This window comes from Rhea americana, unplaced genomic scaffold (assembly GCF_003343005.1).
Source record: "Rhea americana isolate MKP2758 unplaced genomic scaffold, rheAme1 scaffold_52, whole genome shotgun sequence".
Taxonomy (NCBI): Eukaryota; Metazoa; Chordata; class Aves; order Rheiformes; family Rheidae; genus Rhea; species Rhea americana.
This window is the reverse complement of record NW_028186668.1, coordinates 2,263,971-2,279,171: the sequence shown is the minus strand read 5'-3', so window position 1 is coordinate 2,279,171 and position 15,201 is coordinate 2,263,971. Positions and strand designations below refer to the sequence as shown.

The following is a 15,201-nucleotide window of genomic DNA, read 5'->3' as shown; positions in this document are numbered from 1 at the left end:
ACTTTACCAAACTTGCATGCCAGTTGAAAACACTAGCAATTACCAGTAACCACGTATGCACTGATGTCTGCAATAGATCTAGAGAAGTACATACATGCATTAGATATTCCATGCATTTGGAAATCCTGCTCTAATGCATCAGCATCTTAGACCAAAATGAAGCAGGTCCCAAAACCCATTTTGAAATCAGCGTGCAGCAGATTTGATGGCAGATTAAACGCACTGCACAAATTTTATAGAGTATATAAGTGTCTACAGCATGACTAGACTACAGAAGCAGCAGGCTAGATGCTATGCATGGTGAGGGTACTTAGTGTTCAGAGCTTTGTGGTCGCTCAAGACGGCCCTGTTCTAGTACTGCTAAAGTCACGGTTATGGCTCTGTGGTAGATCAGCTGGGATGACATCAAAGTCAGTCAGAATGCTCATCAAATACAATTAGGTGTGGCATGTAAAATTGTTATCATTGCAGCTTGAATATTATCAACTTATCTATAGACAAGTATTACTGATATAATTTAGAAATAAAGGGCATGGGAAACCAAATAAGCCATGGAGTCAAAGGACACGTTCCACAGCACTTTCAACATCTTCGAAGAAGAGCAGAAGGCAAAGCAAGACCTTCTAATGAAAATTAATTCTGGAATTCTAAAGATTTATTTTCTCTATAGTATTTTGTTTCTCTTCAGATCACTAAAAAGATTTCTACAACAAATTTCTGAGGTTTTGTCATTTTAATGAGATATTCACAAAAACTAAAAAAAGGTTGAAAGCTTTTGTTAAAACTAATAACTAACATGTAATAATAAAATTGCGTTATGCCCAATGCATTATTCCTTTAACCCTTAGCCTGCTTTGATATACCTGGGGAAATGAAATAAATGAGTCAACTTGCAAAATGAAACACTACTTTGTGAACACAGGAGGCAGAATCTGGCACTCAGAAAACTTCCTGCTAAACCGGCTTGCCCATATTTGCAGTATACTTATCTTACAATTTTTAACGAAACATTTTGGGAAAGTAACAATTACTATTTTTTGCTTATTGACGCATGCAATTAAGTTCAATAACTCATATGGTGGCAAGGGGGGAAAAAAGTTTTAGTCAATCCTTTTTGAKAGAATTTCAACACTGTAATTGACTATTGAAATTTCAAATTTGCCTCAGGGTAAATTCCTCTCAATTGTTGTATCATTGTTTTCAGTTTGAATGTTCTTCCCATACTGCAACCCTATTTTTACCACAAAGAAGTTGCTTCTTGACTGCTTTTCCAAAAAAAAAAAAAAAAAAAAAAAAAAAAAAAAACCCAACAAAAAAATAAAAAAAAAAAAAAAAAAAAAAAAAAAAAACTCTGTCATATTCATACAGAAAAGCAGTAATGGTAGCGATACAAGTCTGTTTAACAAAAAACCCTAAAGCATAACAGGAAAAGTTCTGGCTCCAAATACAATTTTAACATCCAGGATTTCATTCAAATAGTTTTTAAAAACTAAGTGAGAATTAGGAATTCATAAAACACACATGACAATTAGGATTCACTAAGCCATGTGGAAATGCTGTACAGGCAGGTGTGACAGTCTCCCTGTTAAAGCTGAGTCAGCATTTCAAGGGTGGCATCTTCCTTGTCTTTTAAGAGTCAAAACTTAGAGACCTCTCCTGAGGGGAGTGCCTATGATAGTCTTTGAAGAATTGTGCACGGCTCACTCTTTTTAAAACAACTGCTCTACAAATAGTGTTCTGTAATATCCTAGTGGTTAGAGCACTTGCCAAGTCCTGTGTTCCAGCTCTCAGGATTAGCCCTCTTTTTGTTTCCATGACTATTTAATAAAACGAAAAAACAGTCTCATGAACAGGAACCTAAACCCAAGATGACTCACTTCCACAACCATGTTCACTCTTCCATCTGATCCTGTGTATATTTTGTGAAACCATTTGGCTTCAAATGATGAAGCAGAAGTGGATTTTGCCCCTAACTCTCCTCCCACCTTTTTCCAACATACAGTGGCATGGCGATGAAGATATTTTCATGGAAGGGAAGAGATATGATATGAAYACGGAGGCACCAGAATCCTGTCTTCTTGCTTCTCTAACTACTTTAACTACTGGATCAAGAGCAACCCGTGTGCCTGAATAACAGTGACCTTTASTTTTCCTTTTTTCTTTTCTTAAAATTAGGCAAGTATTCCTATTGAATCAGTCCCTCATGAGATTTAGATGACACTCCAACTCATTTTCTGCATCTGGTTGGGCTTAAGTTCCTAGTTAGACATGCCTAAAGCTGCAAACGCTAAGAGATCTTTCAGATAAATCAGGATACGCCTACAGAGCTATGATAGCTACGTGATCATGCAGCTTCTGACAAGGTTGGTTGTTTTTTCACTGTTAAATAGTTCAGTCAGTCTTCAGAGGATCAAGTCTTAGGTCCAGATGGAAATATATACATGTGTTCTTAATACACATATATAGTACCAGTTAATTGTTATATTTAACTCACTGTGGGAAAAATCRAACATGGGGACATATCTTGACACATATGAGCCTCATATCTTGATCAAAACCACTACTAAACCACTACCACTCCCCACTACTACTAACAGTGTTCAAGAGCTTTTATTCAGAATCTAAATGGGCTAGACAATGATAACAAAGCAAGTGAATGAACATTCATTTTCCCCTCTTCCACATAAAAAGTAGTCCAAACATTATTAGAAAAGTGGTAAGTGAACTTACATAAAATAAATTTCAAAATGTCCTCTAGCATTGATAATTAATGTCATTTAAAAATTACCACATCAATCATCATTTTCGTAATTTTATTAAAATTATAACCATTTGGGAAAAAAATAAACATGTTTTTAATTTGCTTACTACATACCACACACTAGCCTGATTACTCAAGATGTGATTTTTTTATTGTACCTGAACTACAAAACACTTTCAACAGCATTTCAAGAGCATTCTTGAAATTGTTTATTTTTTCAAGGATATTGTTATCCTCTAAAATATTATTTTCTATGCACAATTAAATAAATGTATTTTCTGTTTCCCTATAGGATTGTTCAACTAATAATTTTATGTATGTATACAACTTACCCAGCCTTTCTGTGCAAGTACAATGCAAAAACCCTTTCAGCTGACTTTATTTCTCTTTATCTCAACTTTTTCAACTAAATGTTTCCCTTTTCAAAGGAGTCCTTCTACAGTAGCAGTTTAAATGACTTATTCTCTCAAGTTTTAGAAAAGATTACTTTTCTCTACGCCAACTGTTCTGTTCTTCTGCCATGTTTTATTCACAGATGTTCTGCTGCTCTCCCAGATGCTTCATCTCCCTACTTCTATAGGTTGGCAGCTACAGTGCTGCTAAGAAAGAAAAAGAGCAGCTGAGAGAAAATGCAGAAGCAAAACAAGCAACTTATATTAGGTGTGAAAAAAGTGAGTAAGTAATGTAACTTCTACACGTGTATAACTTTTGTGAACCAGAATGTGACATGAAGCAGTGTTTTATACTTAAAAAAAAAACCCATACCCTGTGTACAGTTTCTAATCCTGCAATAAACTCAGACTGAAATAGCTACTGTGAAAGAATGAATATTTAGACCACTTTTTTTTTCCTCCCAGGAACTTAGCTCTTCTGTGCTTCTTCTGTCCTCTTACTATTGTAGGCAACAGTATGCCAGATGACAGTAAATCATATACCCAATTCTTTGCACTATTACACTCTATTGCTTTCTCTCTCTGCTTACCCTGCCAAATCCTTCCATTTTGGATTTGTTAGGAAGATCTTATATCCAGCTGTGCTCTACTCTCACACAAACCATAGTAATCCTTCTTCAAGCTCCCATGATTCTCCTCGACCCAGATAATGACAAAAGCAACAGTGGAAGTGAGATCAGAGGTATGATCTGGAGATTATAAGAACACAGTGTCTCTACAGGACTATCATTCAAATGCCTAACGACCTGAGAGATTTCATGTGATAATAGTAGCTATGTCACAGAAGGGTGAGATGCTTTAATGATGCCAGCATTTGGCTGTCAAATAAGGTGTTTTCCAACCATAAGCCAACTGTTTTAAGCAGCAAATTATGTATTTGAATATACTGAATATATTCAAATGGAGGAAAAAATGCAAAACTGCAAGAATGCATAGAATTGAGATATAGCTAATAAAGCATAATAATGCAGAAATTTACATGTAAAAAATGCAAAATCTGATTCTATTCAAGTACTGAAAGGAAACTGACTATAGAAATGGCTATTTTACTTTCTAATTAATCCAATACAAGAACTGAAATTATTTAATAAATTCTTAAATTTAGGATTTATAGAAGAAAATTTTGCAGTACAATTCCATATCCACTGTAATTATATCTGTAGGAAATAGAAAACTCACCTAGCTAGCCTTAGTAACCTGCTACAAATGTAGGGCTACTTCATGGTTAGAGATGAACAAAYGCCACGCGAGTCTGTGACTCTGGAATTCCTGCCATGCTGTTTCAGTGTCCATTACTCTGTGGTCACTTGCCAAGCGGCCTGTCGGGTGGCGCGGGGGAAAGCCTTCAGTTTTATATATTTTCTTTACTAGAGTAATCCCAAATTTCAAGATATGAAATTCTTCCATCAGAAAAAAACCTAAGTCAGTCAGATGAAAGAATTAGATGAAAAGACTTTTAATTGAGACTATTTTTGTCAACTAACCAAAAGTTTCACAAAATACGCCTATTAAACGTTTTAGAAATCTAGACATACTGGAAGAAGCCTGAATTATGAAAGCTATCTCAGCAACTGCCTTCTACTGAAATTAAAGATGAGGCTTGCCTAGCCTACAGCTCTCAGCCGTTCATGTGAAATCAAGGATAACATCAGTTGAAAGCTCTGCAACAGCAGACAAGACTAACAGCTACATAGCAGAACTAGGATTAAAAAAAACCCTCACAGATCGCTAACTGAATCATCGGCTCATGCTCTCTGCCTAACCTAAAGCTGCTGAACAAGACTTTTTGAAATGTTGATTTTTTATCGTTATTTGAAAAAAACTTGAGAATAACAGCAACTCTTCAGCTGCGGAGCACCTCGCCCCAGGACGCTGTGGTGGCTGACGCAGCTTGGGCTCCACAGGCCAGGCCGCTCACACAAGCGGAGCCCAGCGAGGGCTCCCGCAGGGGCGCCACGGCTGAGGCGGCCAGCCCCAGCGCAGCCAAGGCGCGGGGCCCGGGCACACCTCCGCCGAAGCGCCGGGCGGGCGCCGCTCCCCGCTCCCCACGACAGCCGCCCGGGCTGGCTGGGCCCTGGGCCGCCGGCTGCGCGGAACGCACGCTCTGCTCTCCTCCCCTCACCACGCCGCAGCGCCTAGCGCCATTTCGCGCCCGGGCCAGCGGCCTCCCTGCGGGGACGCAGTGAGCCCCCCCCCCCCGGGGCGGCGCCCGGGAGCGGGGCAGCGCCTCGGCCACCGGCCTGCCGCGGAGCAGCCATCTCCCCCCGCCCCGGCACCGCGATGACCCTGCGCAACCTCCCGCCACCGCCTCCCCACGGCGGCGCACGCATGCGCGGAGGCGGGCGCTGCCTGACGCCGCTTCCTTCCCGAGCGCCGCCTGCCATTTGGCGCCGAACTTGCCCGAGCGCCTTCGGGCCCCTCCGGCGAGACGCCGGGGGCGTGGCGGGCGCCAACGGCCCGAGCACCGCGCGGTGCATTGTGGGGCGGAAGAGGAGAGTCACCGCTCTGTTAGGGCCGCCATCTTGTCTGCGTCCGGACTTGCTGCAGCTTTCGGGGCCTGCTCCTTCTCTTCGCTGGTCAGCCCGGTGGACAGCGAGGAGGAGAGGGGCCCGGYGGGGCGGTGCTGATGTGCGCGGAGCCTCTTCGCTCCTCTCTTGGGTGCCGCTAGTGAAGGGGGCGGGAGGGGGGCTGGTCGCCGGCGAGGCCTCTACTCTGCCGGGATGGGTCGGTCCCGCAGCCGGAGCTCGTCCCGCTCCAAGCACACCAAGAGCTCCAAGCACAACAAGAAGAACCGGAGCCGCTCGCGGTCCCGCTCCCGGGAGAAGGAGCGGGCGCGGAAGCGCTCCAAGTCGCGGGAGAGCAAACGRAACCGGCGCCGCGAGTCCCGGTCCCGGTCCCGCTCCAACACGGCCCCCTCCTCCCGCCGCGAGCGGGAGCGCGAGCGCGAGCGCGCCTCCTCCCCGCCCGACCGCATCGACATCTTCGGGCGCACGGTGAGCAAGCGCAGCAGCCTGGACGAGAAGCAGAAGCGGGAGGAGGAGGAGAAGAAAGCCGAGTTCGAGCGGCAGCGGAAAATGTGAGTCCCCGGCCTGGGCACCGGGTTGCTAGGGGAGGGCAGGAGGGAAGGTCTGTGGCGTTCGGGTGGAAGGAGCAGCGCACTGCCCTGCTGCCTTCGTCTCTATGCCTTCTCCCTCCGAAACAGAGCCCTTTGCGATTTTGGGAAAAGGGCTTTAGGCGCTACCTGAGGCCTAACTTCTGCCCGTCTTCCCGCCATCCTTTCTTTTCCTAAAGGCACGCTCCCTCAAGTCCATTAAAAGCCCTCTGCCCGACACGAGAGCCTAGTAGCACGTTGCCTCGCTGTCACCTGGCTGTGCTCTCTTCCTATCTCTCACTGCTCCTCTGCGCTGCTCTTAAACTTCTTTCTGTGGCTGAGGCCTCCGGTCTCCGGAGGCTTTGTGCAGCACTGCCACACTTTCTGCCCCTCCCCCTTTTCCTTTTTTTTTTCCTTCCCGTAGAGCTTATATTGTGTCGAGCTTGTAGAGTTGCCCGTGTTGTCGGTTTTAAGGAGTGAAGAACAGCGATTATGTTAACCTGCGATTTCTTTTTCTTTACTTCCTTTTTTTTTTTTYCTCTCTCTTTTTTTCCCTCGCCAAGTGGGACGGTGAGATCTGGGGGTTTGCTTTGCTTAGAAATCTTTTCCTTGACTGGTTTCTGCTGTGGGGAGTGTAGTTCTTCACAAAGTCTACGGAGAGAGATAAATTCTAATAAACATGGAATAGGGGTTCAATTGTCTAGTAACTTTGTTACATTATGAAAGAGAACTTTTCTATAGTACAGATAACAGAACAGTTGTGAGTGATTCTTGTTCTGGAATGTTATTCTCGTTCATTGGAGCAGTAAATTTAGAGATAAAATAGCGAATCCAGAAGTAACATTTCCTTGTTTGCGTGTGTAAATCTAGCTAATTCAGTTAATTYTCCAGTAGAGAAATTTGCTTTGAGTTTTATTCCACCTATACTGTTTTAGTGCAATAATTCATATTATTTGTAGTTCAGAGGGTCTGATCACCGGAAGTTGCCGCTTTCYGTTCTGTTTGACTGTTGAGAATCCCCTTCCTTAACTTCAGAATTTGTCAGTGATGTCCTCAAAAATTTGCAAAATAGCACAAACACATGTGAAAAAGCTTTTTGAGTTATTGGTCCTGATTTTATGGTTTATAGTTTTCTCCAGTATCTAAATTTCTAAAAATTCTTACATGCATCGTGAAATGACAGAAGAATTGGCATATACTTGAGCTGCTTATTGTGTTTTTGAATCGTTATCCTAATATTCTTTTAGAGTCTCTTTAGTTATATATATTTCTTCAAATGCTCCTAAATTTTCTTTAAATCTTCCACCTTTAAATTCACTTTATGGAATAAAGAAAATATCACACAAATCACAAAATAGATATGTGTTAATATGTAATACTTCAATTGTATAACTTAGTCTTGGTTAAGAAGTATATGGTTGGTCTACATCCAGGGCTTAAAACCTGAAGCAGGAGATGTGTTCAAGTGCCTGTGGCAGATGAAATGTTCACAATCTTTAAGTAATATGTTTAAAACGTTTGACCACTGGTGCTGTGGTGTTCTCCAACTGCAACTGGTGTGGGCTGTAGTTCATTAAGTAATATTTGACAYAGCAACATATATTTCTAGTCTGTTCTATGCAGTAAGCTTCTATGTAAAGTTATACAGTTTTGAAATTGTAAAATACAACATGAAGTTTGTATGGGCAAAATATGACATTTGATTGGTATTGGCAATAGTTTGGTAAACTTGAGGAGGGAGCAGTATGTGAAAATATCAGGCTTAGAACTGCGAAGTTTTTAAAATACACCTCAAATTTCAAAAAGAACAGGCAATAAATCTTAATACAGCAGAAAACTATGATAAGTAATTTATAAACTGTGTTAATATATACTAATGTTAATGAGCAAAAGTAACTTCCTTGCTGACTGAATGAACTAGTTTATACAATGAAAGGGAATTTCTTCATCTGTCTTTCATCTTAGTACAAATTCTACTTTTTGCTGGGATGCTAATTTCCTGTGAGGACCTTGCAAGCATACCAACTTTTTTTTTAAATCAGAAACCTGCTGAACTGTATGCAGTCTTCTGTGCAGATTTCATAAAATTAGTCTTTAAGAAGTAAAAGAGCATACTAAACATATTTTGATGTTAATAACTTACCTGTTTCTCTGGAGTCATTGCTCAATAGGTCAGCATAAATTTACATCCATATATAAAATACTATAAGTATGTGTGATAGAAAATGAATAGTTGCTATCAACTGCAGAATAAATCTTTGAGTTTCTCAAGAAAACAAAGTTATAAACACAGATATAAATATCAAACTCATTGGAAGTATATTGTCTTTTATCTATGGTCATTAGGTGGTTTTAAAATGAATTTTGAGAATAAATATTTGCTTGATACCATTTCACTTTCTTTTTCCAGTGTTCAAGAAACACATACTCAAAAGTTATTTATAACTGTGTTATAATTGTGTTGTTACCTGTGAATGTAGAAATATATATTTGCTTAGTTTAATTGAATTTAAATAGAATTTGTGGAGGCAAGAAGAATGAAACTTGTATACAAGCATACATAGTGCTTAATTTGAGTACTTCATCAATAGCTGAAGATTCTTGAAAACTTGCTTCATATGAGTGGCATTTTAAAACTATATACTATTTTTAATCAATTTAACTTTTATTCTAGATTCCCCTAATGTTAAAAGTACAACTAATGTAGTTGAATAAAATGCTGAAATACAGGCTTTCTTGAAAAATGAATTTCTGTAGAACAGCCTCTGATGTATGCCAAACTATATCACTAAAGGATTGTGAGAGTACATACTACTGAATAGCTCTAAGAGTGAAGAAACCATTTTAAAAATAAAAGGATATTTGGGTATATAGAGCTAAAAGGTGCAAAGAGTATTTAAAAAAAAAWTTAAACTCTTGACCCCCTCTTCCGTCTTCTCTCCGAAAAGGGCCACAAGTAGTAGTGGCTTGGTGAAGACAAAATAAGAAAATGAGGGTGATACATTTTTCTAGATAGCATAGATTTTTTTTTTTCTCCTGGGGTGGGGGGGAAATCACATCAAGATATCTTGTGTTGCTTTAGGAAAAGATAATGCTGGCCTCTTGTCACTGGAAGAGTTTGCCGTTTTCTGAGGAATGAAAGAATGAATTCCCTCTACTGGGCCTGAGTGTCTAAAATCCATTTACTAAATTAAATGGACTATCCATTTGCTTCAGAACAGTTTTGTAAAAAAGATACGTGAGTCAGGGGATTTTGGAAGCCTTTCACCTTGGTATTTCACATGTGCTATAGATCTCTAATCTGTACTTTAATGTCTCCCAAAAACATATGTTTACAAATTGCACATACGGAAATCTAAAATTTAGTAAAATGCTGTAGCTTTTTTTAAAGTTATTTTTATGTCTGTCAGCCTAAATTAGATGATAAAAGGCAAACATTATGAACATGACAGGAAATTACATCAGATCAGTGTTACTGTAAATTGTTCGTTTCTGGTGCTGACAGGCTAGAAGATATGTTTATAAGATCGTTCCGTACTTCACAGAATACTTAAAATGAAAGTTTAGTTTCAAGGTTAAAACAGAACAACCCTCTCCCCCAAAAGTCTGTGATAATCAGAAGTAAATAATACTTTATAAAAGCATAGCTACGCAGTATTTACATTGTATTAAAAAAAAATGTGCAAATGTCTAATTGCCATATCACACTAGTGTTATGAAACCAGGAAGAGTTCCTATTTGAAAGAGTTTCTTTGCTTGATAATAAACGTGGCACTGACCTTTTATATATCCTTTTTACTGAAAGTTTAAACAGTGATCAGGCTAAGTGAAAGTGTTGCCTGTAAACAAAAACAAGGAAGACATTTGAAAAAAAAAAAAAAAAAAACTTCTGAGTTTTTAAAAAGGCAAAACAGTGTATGTTCCAAGGATTTATTTAGTGCTTCGAATTGGTATGTTTTGCTTTGGATAACATGGTGGACACAGAGTGCCACAATAAAGAGGTTAAGGAGAGCTGAATATCCAAAATTGAACAGGTAAATTATTGGGCAACTAGATTACAGAAAAAAATTGGAATTCTTATTAGAAATATTACAAATTTCATTGTTTCTACCATTTATTTTAGTTAGTAGTTTGGTGCCTTTGAGATGGAGGTTTTAAAGACAGGATTTTAATGATACATGTAACATAAAATTGAGCATGTTTAAATTCTGGAAGCAAGAAGGGTACTGAAAATTTTCTTTTCTCTTACTATTTTTTTTACTCTAAAATTACCTTTCCCATATCAAGAACTAGTATGATACATTGTTTTGTTAAGTTTGATGTTTTAAGAGACCGAGATACTAAATATCGTGTRGTGTTAATAGCTTCCCTGTAGAAGAAACATTGTTTTGCCTTCTGTTTAAAGCAAGAGTATTCAGGCAACCACTCTTTAAATACAGGATCTGTGTGTGGAAGGCTCTAAAATGTTGRTCCTGTAGCGTGATTGCTACTATGTATTTGCAAGTCTTTATTTTGATGTAATCATTTTTTACTGATTGAAAAAAAATAATCTTTGTGTTTGCCTTTTTTAGTCGCCAACAAGAAATTGAAGAGAAACTCATAGAGGAAGAAACTGCTCGAAGAGTAGAAGAGCTTGTGGCTAAACGTGTGGAAGAAGAATTGGAGAAACGGAAGGATGAGATTGAGCGAGAGGTTCTCCGCAGGGTGGAGGAGGCTAAGCGCATCATGGAAAAGCAGTTGCTCGAAGAACTCGAGCGACAGCGACAAGCTGAACTTGCAGCTCAAAAAGCCAGAGAGGTAACGCTCGGTCGTTTGGAAAGTAGAGACAGTCCATGGCAAAACTTTCAGTGTCGGTTTGTGCCTCCTGTTCGGTTCAGAAAGAGATGGAATACAGCAAATCTAATTCCCTTCTCATATAAACTTGCATTGCTGCGAAACTTAATTTCTAGCCTATTCTGAGGAGCTCACTGAAACTTAAACAGTTACTCTCCTAAAACCTGAACAAGGATACTTGATTTTTAATGGAACTGACCTACATATTTCAGAATTGTTTGAAACTTTTGCCATGGCTGCAGGATATATCAACGGTCCTTTCTTTTTTGGGGAAGGGTATTAAAAATCTATAATTATGTATCCTTCATTTGTTTCATTTTGCTTACCTAGACTGTAAGAGGCTTCTGCCTTCAGTCAGGCAAAGAGCAGGGTCCAGCACTGAGCTGCAGTACCTGTCTTTAACAAATAGGTCTCTTATTCTCCATTTAAAATAAACATTCTCCTTGAGCATACATTGGACTAATTCTGGGACTTCGAGCGTAAGCCCGTCCACGTCTTCACCAAGGATCTATGTCCAGATCATTATATCCATTTTTAATAACTACTAACAACTCCTTTTTTTTCCCTAGAAGTTATAAAAGAGCAGGTTGCCCTTGTCTGAAGTCAAGCTGAACATGTGACTTGGGTTTTTTGGTTGTTGTTTTTTGTTTTTGWTTTTTAATCAGCAGCTGGAGCAGAAGCTGAAAATGTCTTTCTGTGAGACAGTAATTTGCTACTAAAGGCTTTGATGCCTGCCTGCACCGATCATTCCAGGATCCATAAATTTCAAGAAAAACTTTAAAAGAAATTTGCGCTAAGTARTCACAATTATCGAACACCTTTTTCAGTCTGCACCTCCTCCACAGTTTAGGTTAAATTAATATTTTGATTGGCTTACCAAAGGAAAGTCATTAGTAATGAAGCTTTCTGCTTCATACTAAACGTGACTTGTCTGTTATGTAGTATATTTAAAATAAAAAATAGTTAAAGGGGGGGAGGGAAGAACACTGAGTTATAGCAGATACTAAGAATATTAAATTCCTCTTGTTTTGCAAATCCAAACCTTAATTTTAAAGAAACTGATGTTGAATTTAGATACATACATTCAACAAATGCTTCATATAGGGAGGTTTTCATTTGATCAGATCACATTTTTTAAGAAGATGTTTTGACTGTATCCAATTCAGTGGGGAAAAGTCCCATGAATTCTTTACAATGCAGAATAAACTTCCATACCTGGAGTGAAGTGTGCTAGCCGGTAGCTGGTTACTAGTCATAGTAAGAAGTTTTCTCTTCACATGCTTGCTTTGTTCATATTAACTTTTTTTTTCTTATACAGACACAAACCTCTGGCTAACTTTAAATCTTCCAAATATTAAAATAATTTGGATATATATATCATGTGAACTGAAACACCTCAAAAACTTTCACGCAGTCTTCATATTTATGGGTTGCATACAGAGTTCCATAAAATTCACCAAGAAAACAACAATTACAAGGCTTTATTTCCTGATCTTGCCTTTCCTGGACTCCTGAATTCCAAGTTCAGACTGCAAATGACAGTTCAAGCTGTCTTAAAATTGTCAAAATATTGAATGTTAAGTCCATTCTCCCCATGAAAGAAGCCCATAGCTCCATGAAGTATGGATTACCATTTGTATTTTTCACTAACAGTAWATGTATTTTTCTTATTAATTGTTTGCCTTAGGAATGATTTACATATTTTTGTTCCTTCTTATCATAAACATCTGCATTCCTCAGCTCAGCCTTCCTTGTATGTTGTTTCTTTATAAATGGTTGAGCTGCTGATGCAGGTATTGCCAAGCTAACAGTACAAATCATTTTAAAGAGGAAGCTGGCGCGTATGGCAGCCGAGGAGCACACTCTGCAGGACACTGGACAAGACAGTAAATATTCAACTTTTAATGCTGATTAAAGGAGTATAGGTAAAGAATACGTAGGTATACTTAATTGGTGAGACAAACTATTCACTTTATTTATATTTTATATATTACTTTTTAATTTGGTAAATACTATCCAGTTTTTGTAGTTGTCCTTGTTGATTTGTGTGATATTAAAATTGTAGTAATAAATTATCAGGATTCTGTGATTAGGGAGGGTTTAGTTGGTTGCTGTTTGGACTGGGCGGGATGATTAAATTTAGTTCTAGAGACCAGATTTAGTGGCTGCACAATTTCTATTTGTGAGACAAAATAGGTGGCTCTAAAGCTGCCACTTTAAGTCAGTTCACAAAAGAATTCTGAGAAAGATTAGTGAACATGCGGAAATGAATGTTTACTTTACTAACATCTTGCCCTGTCCTCCCCTTTAGGAAGAAGAGCGTGCAAAGCGTGAGGAACTAGAGCGAATACTAGAAGAGAATAATCGAAAAATTGCAGAAGCACAAGCTAAACTGGTATGTGAACATGTAATTAATAGTTTTCTAGGAGAATACAGGTCCCTCTGCCTGATTTGCAATACAGTTGAAATACGCGTGACACTCCTTACTAGATTTTAACCTGTCTATAGCTAGTTATGTCCATAAGCATTCTATTCTTCTTGAGAGTAAGACAGACCAGATCCTTAGCAGTAATAGTTGTCTGAAACTAGTCAGAGACTAGTTCTGGTACAAGTAATTTAGAAAAAGATTGCTACCTTTAGAATTTAAAAATACATATTAACCGTATTTCACTGGGAAACTTGAAGTATGCTTGCAAATACAYGTTCAATTTCTAGAACATGAATGACTAAGTAATTCTGTCTTGTTGAGTAGGACATGTACAAACTGGATTGAGACTAGTATAATGTTATAGAAGTGCTGAAAGGGACTTTGAGCCCATAAGCTTAAGACTTCCAAATTATGCAAGGCTAACATACGTTAGTCTTCAAACCAATTTAAGCAAATGCCTACCTCGTGAGTATATTTAGAATAATTTAGCTGATTTTAATCAATTTATGATAAGCCAAACTAAGCTGCTTTTAAAATTCTGTTTGGACCATTTCAGTCACTCAAGTAATTACAACTTTCTCAGGTATACATGATCTTTTTTAAAACTGCCTGCTTGAATTGCATCTGCTTGAACTGCATCTGCTTTAGTTCTCACCCTGCAGTGATGTTGCTGCTTTATTCTTTTCCTACCTCGAATGGAGGAGACAGGATAAATAGAAAAATTAAAATGCTAACCAATTTAATGAACAAAATCAGCAACTTCAGAAGACTACCAGAAGAGCTTCTGTATAGGAAATGCTTGTGATTTTACTACTTGCAAGCAGGTCCATAAGTAGACTTTTACATGAATTGTTTCACTGAACTCACTGCATACAATAATACAGTATCAGTGTAAGGATGGACTTGCTAGAAATCAAATGGCAACTGACTTGAATTAGGAGGGTCCTTTGGACTTGGGTATTGGAGAGTGAGTTATGTTTGAGGGAGCATTGCTACGTTTTATTGTACCTTCATCTTAAATAGAAAAATATCTCTTGACAGCTGTCATGTTTATGCATTGACTTCCTAAATCAAAATATTTCAATGTGTTATTTACAAAGCAATGTTGAAAAACCTTATATGTAAGCATTCTGCATTTTGATATGCATCTGTTAGTGTAAATGTCTGTAAATTGAAGTTTTAATGTTTTTATTAAACTCAATTCATATAACTTTTACTTTGTATAAACAGTTCCATTGAAACAGACTGTGATGTCTAWCTGGGATAGAACTGCTTGCATAAATACACAGAATTGGACCTCTTTGGGAATTGATACAGAATTGTAAATTTTATGACTGCAAAATACATTGGCATAAATTGTATTGTTTTCATACATAGGCTGAAGAACAATTGAAAATTGTTGAAGAACAAAGAAAGATTCATGAGGAGAGGATGAAACTAGAACAAGAGAGACAACGTCAGCAAAAGGAAGAGCAAAAAATAATCCTGGGCAAAGGAAAGTCTAGGCCAAAACTGTCCTTCTCGCTAAAGAGCCAGGATTAAATTGCAACTCTGAACTCTTAAAACAAAAAAGAAACAGGAAAAAAAAAAAACTTTGTATGGTAGCTTCATGTTGAAGTGTTTTTTTTTTTTTTTT

General features: G+C 38.5%; 1 protein-coding gene and 1 long non-coding RNA gene across 2 annotated transcripts in view; one reads left to right on the top strand and one right to left on the bottom strand.

Moving 5' to 3' along the window:
• The window catches only part of LOC146588356 (uncharacterized), a 44,881-nt gene that overhangs the window by 24,704 nt on the left and 4,976 nt on the right, over positions 1 to 15,201 (bottom strand). The window lies entirely within an intron of this gene.
• On the top strand, positions 5,839 to 15,197 carry ARGLU1 (arginine and glutamate rich 1). Its single transcript, XM_085318119.1, has 4 exons — positions 5,839 to 6,289; positions 10,876 to 11,101; positions 13,449 to 13,532; positions 14,943 to 15,197. The coding sequence occupies exons 1-4, from the start codon at positions 5,934 to 5,936 to the stop codon at positions 15,105 to 15,107; spliced, it is 831 nt and encodes a 276-aa protein (XP_085174245.1). The 5' UTR covers positions 5,839 to 5,933; the 3' UTR covers positions 15,108 to 15,197.